Genomic DNA, 3610 nt, shown 5'->3' with positions numbered 1-3610 from the left:
ACTTTCCCATGGCAATGCGCCTTTTAATTTCCTGGCTACTTGTGTCACTAGCATATCAAAACCCACTGGCTTGATTTGGACACTATCTGAAATTTGTACTTTCTTTTTTGTATTCATTAAGCAAGCACCCTCTATAATCTCCTTCTTATGGTACAGAATATTAAAGGTTAATGTGTACAGATTGTACTAAATTTCTTTGACCTCTGGTGAAATAATGTTACTTGCTGAATAATTTAAAGGTCTGTACAAAGGGGACTTTTTCTTTTCACCAAAACCTAAATAAAATACAAAGGCTAAATTTTTACTGAAATAAAAAAGATACTCTTTTGGCTAAGGATAGTATTAGCAAACAGGCCAATCACACAGAATTATTTTCTTCCCCCTTAATTATTATTATTATTATTAATTTTAATGAAAATTTATAGAGACTTTGGATTTCCATTTATTCATTGTTGCGCTTTTCTCCCTGCCCACCCCTCCCCCCTCCCCACAGTTCACTGTTCTCTTTGAAAAGTAAAATTCTAAAAAAAAAAAGTAAAATTCTTTCATTGTTATACAATCCCTCCCCCAAGTTCATTCCACTATGCAGCCTTCGCTCTGGACTCCTGTCTTGACAATAATACCTAATCACACACCCCTTTTAAACAGTTTTCTCCCTCATCTGTTTCAAAGCAGCATACATTATTTATCCCATCATTCTCAGTATCCCCCCAACCCCAATGTCAGTCCCATTTTACAATAGTAGCACTATGCAGTATTTGTCCTTTTTTAACTAAGATATTTTACTCACCAAAATGTCCTCCAGGGTCACCCATTTTGTATAATATTCATTAATTCCTTATTTTTCAATGCTGCATAGTATTCCATTGTGTGAATATATCAGAGCTTCTCTATCCATTTGTTTGTTGATGGACACTTGGGTTGTTTCCAGCTCTTTGCTATTACAAACAAAGACACAATAAACATGGGTGTGCATGGGCAGAAGACTCTTAACTCTGGTTCAATCACATAGCAGTCTCCCAAGATCTGCTCCATCTCATGTCAGGTCTCTGGTTCTCAGTGGTGTCTGCTATGGGACTGCTCCCTTAGGATCTGGTCTGGTGCAAGAATCTCTGGTCTTGAAGGACGTTTACATTTTCTTGTTTCTTCTCTGCTGGAGGTAAGGTTTTTGCCAATTCTGCTGCTGGATCAGCTCAATTTAATGGTAAGTCTAGCCAATCCCCTTGTGGATAGGTAACACATCCTATTCACATAATGCCACCCATCCCACATGGCAAAGTAAATTAATGATCTGAGAAGCCATTTTGAACATTAAACCCTGAAGGCTGCTGTCCATGATCCTCTGTAGCAAGCATCGCAAATCCTCCTTGCTTTCAGCAAACAAGGCTGTATCATCTGCATAAAGCACACTGAGTCTGTCTCTAATCCTGACACCACAGTCTTTTTCATAAAGTCCAATTTTGCAAATTATTTTCTCAGCATACAGAGTATACAGAGATAGATTTGGAGAAAGGATACAGCCCTGGGACACACTTTTCCCAATTTTTAACCATACAGTGTTTCCTTGCTCTGTTTGTACAACAGCTTCTTGGCATAGGTGTTGTAAAGCATAATCAAGTGTTCTAAAATTTCCTTTCTTCTCAATATTAGTCATAGAAATGCATTAATTAGTATAATCAATCAGGACTATAATTTAATTCCTTCCATAGTCTGTAGTTGCAATTCTGGAGCTAGTTATTTATAAAGTTCCACTGTTAGAAGAAAAGAAGGGAAGGAATGATGTATACTTCATTGCAACAGATGAGGGAGAGGACTGTTTAAAGGGATATATGATTAGGTATTATTGTCATGACAGGAGTCCAGAATGAAGGCTGCACAGTGCAATGGACTTGGAGGGAGGGATTGCATAACAATGAAAGAATTTTTCTTTTACTTATCAAGGAGACTGACTGTGCCAGTCAGAAAAGTGAATTGGAAAGGGAGAAAAGTGCAACAATGACTGACTGGAAACCCTAAGTCTCTGTAAACTTTCATTAACATGAATTTTAAAAAAAGATTTAGAAAAAAAAATTTTTTAGGAAGGATATTCATTCCTTTTCTGGTTTTAGTAAGAGGGTATATCTTTCTTTATAATTTCTTCTTAGATTGGGGTATTCCATTATAAAATCTCCAAAGTAAATATATAGATGTTTTTTTGCCCTGGAAGCCAAACAGAGCAGAAGACTGTGGGAAAGCTCTGACTCAGCACCTTTTGGGTTGATTCCAAACACAATGTTTCTTTCCAGACCTGAAAATCTACGGATGCTGTCAAAAGTGATGTCACTGGATAAAATGGATACATTGTTGATATGAGATACACCGTTGTTGGTATTAATTGTCCTTTCTATTTCATTTAAAACTATATCTTTACATGACACTTCACTTACTCTGCCAAAAAGTATAGCAATATCCTTGGGAGAATAAGCCTTCTTGAAGAGAAACTGGCACTTGTTTGCCACTTCGATTGCAATCCTTTTCAAGGTCGGGAAGTGCTTAAGCTCGAAGTAGCCTGAAACGCCCTGAGCCCACTGAGCTGTACAGAGCATTTCCAGGTACTGGGGAGGGATGTTAGGCAGAGGACTTGCTCTCACGGCCTGCATTTCTTTCTGTAGGTAGTTGGCTATTGGATCTGCATTTCTAACCACCTTTGTGAGCTCTTCTTTTGGATACTGGGCCGAGAAAACAGGGAGGCCGGTGATATCCAGGTGGCTAGTCTGGAAGTAGTCCAGAAAGATCCAGAGAATTCCTGGGCCATCCTTTTCTCTCCAAGTGATGCTTTTTGCCTTGTCGTACCAGCAACCATCTTCAGTGCGGAAGTTCTGTGCTTCATCAATGATGATATGTCGGATCTTCTCAAAGTTACCTTTCATGAAAGTTTTCCGGGTCACCGCATGGCAAATATTTTTATTGCTGTAAAAAAGTGAAATAACACATTTAGGCTGACTCCAAGAAAATAAAGGGAGAAAATTAATCAATCATACTTCTCTGAATTGAGTACACTGTGGTTCATTTTATCATATAACTCTCAAAGAACAAGGGTATTCACAGAGAAAAATTAATCCAGATTAAACCTCAACCAGATGGATTGGGACTGGGACTGCTCAAATGGGCTCAAGTATGTCAGAAAGATGAGGATGCCACAGGCTAGGACAGGATTCAGTTCCATTGTTCATAGGGTCTCTGAGAGCTATACTCAACTAGATGACACCTAACAATGACAACATACAATGAAGAACACGGCATCAGGATGGACTGGAGGAAGGCTAATTAATGCTGGCCAAAAGTAAAGATGACTTGAAACATCTTCTGCCTCACCTTTTTAACTTTCTACTGAAGGGAGCTCTCTGGTGGCCTAGCAGGAAGAAGCTGTCATCCCAAAGGCACACAGTTTGAATCCATCAACTGCTCTGTAGGAGAAAGATGGACAATCTCCTGTGTGATTAGACAGCCTCTGAAAACCTGCTAGAGCACCAACTAAGGTAAAAACCAGATGCTCTGCTGGAGGAGGGAAAAATCTCCTGTGCCAGGCAGATCCAATTTGTTGGAACACAACAAGGGGAAGAGAGAGAAA

The 3610-nt window shown here is 39.1% G+C and overlaps 1 protein-coding gene across 1 annotated transcript in view; it reads right to left on the bottom strand.

The window, feature by feature from the left end:
* Positions 1–2087: 2087 nt before the first annotated feature.
* The window catches only part of SLFN13 (schlafen family member 13), a 21880-nt gene continuing 20357 nt past the window's right edge, over positions 2088–3610 (bottom strand). Inside the window, 1 exon segment of the mRNA XM_006891054.1 lies at positions 2088–2949. Coding sequence (XP_006891116.1) covers positions 2088–2949 — 862 coding nt within the window.

The sequence above is a fragment of the Elephantulus edwardii genome, unplaced genomic scaffold (assembly GCF_000299155.1).
Source record: "Elephantulus edwardii isolate Elephantulus edwardi_28Jun2011 unplaced genomic scaffold, EleEdw1.0 scaffold00094, whole genome shotgun sequence".
In the NCBI taxonomy this organism is placed as follows: domain Eukaryota; kingdom Metazoa; phylum Chordata; class Mammalia; order Macroscelidea; family Macroscelididae; genus Elephantulus; species Elephantulus edwardii.
The sequence above is the reverse complement of the archived record's forward strand: the minus strand, read 5'-3'. Positions and strand labels throughout refer to the sequence as shown.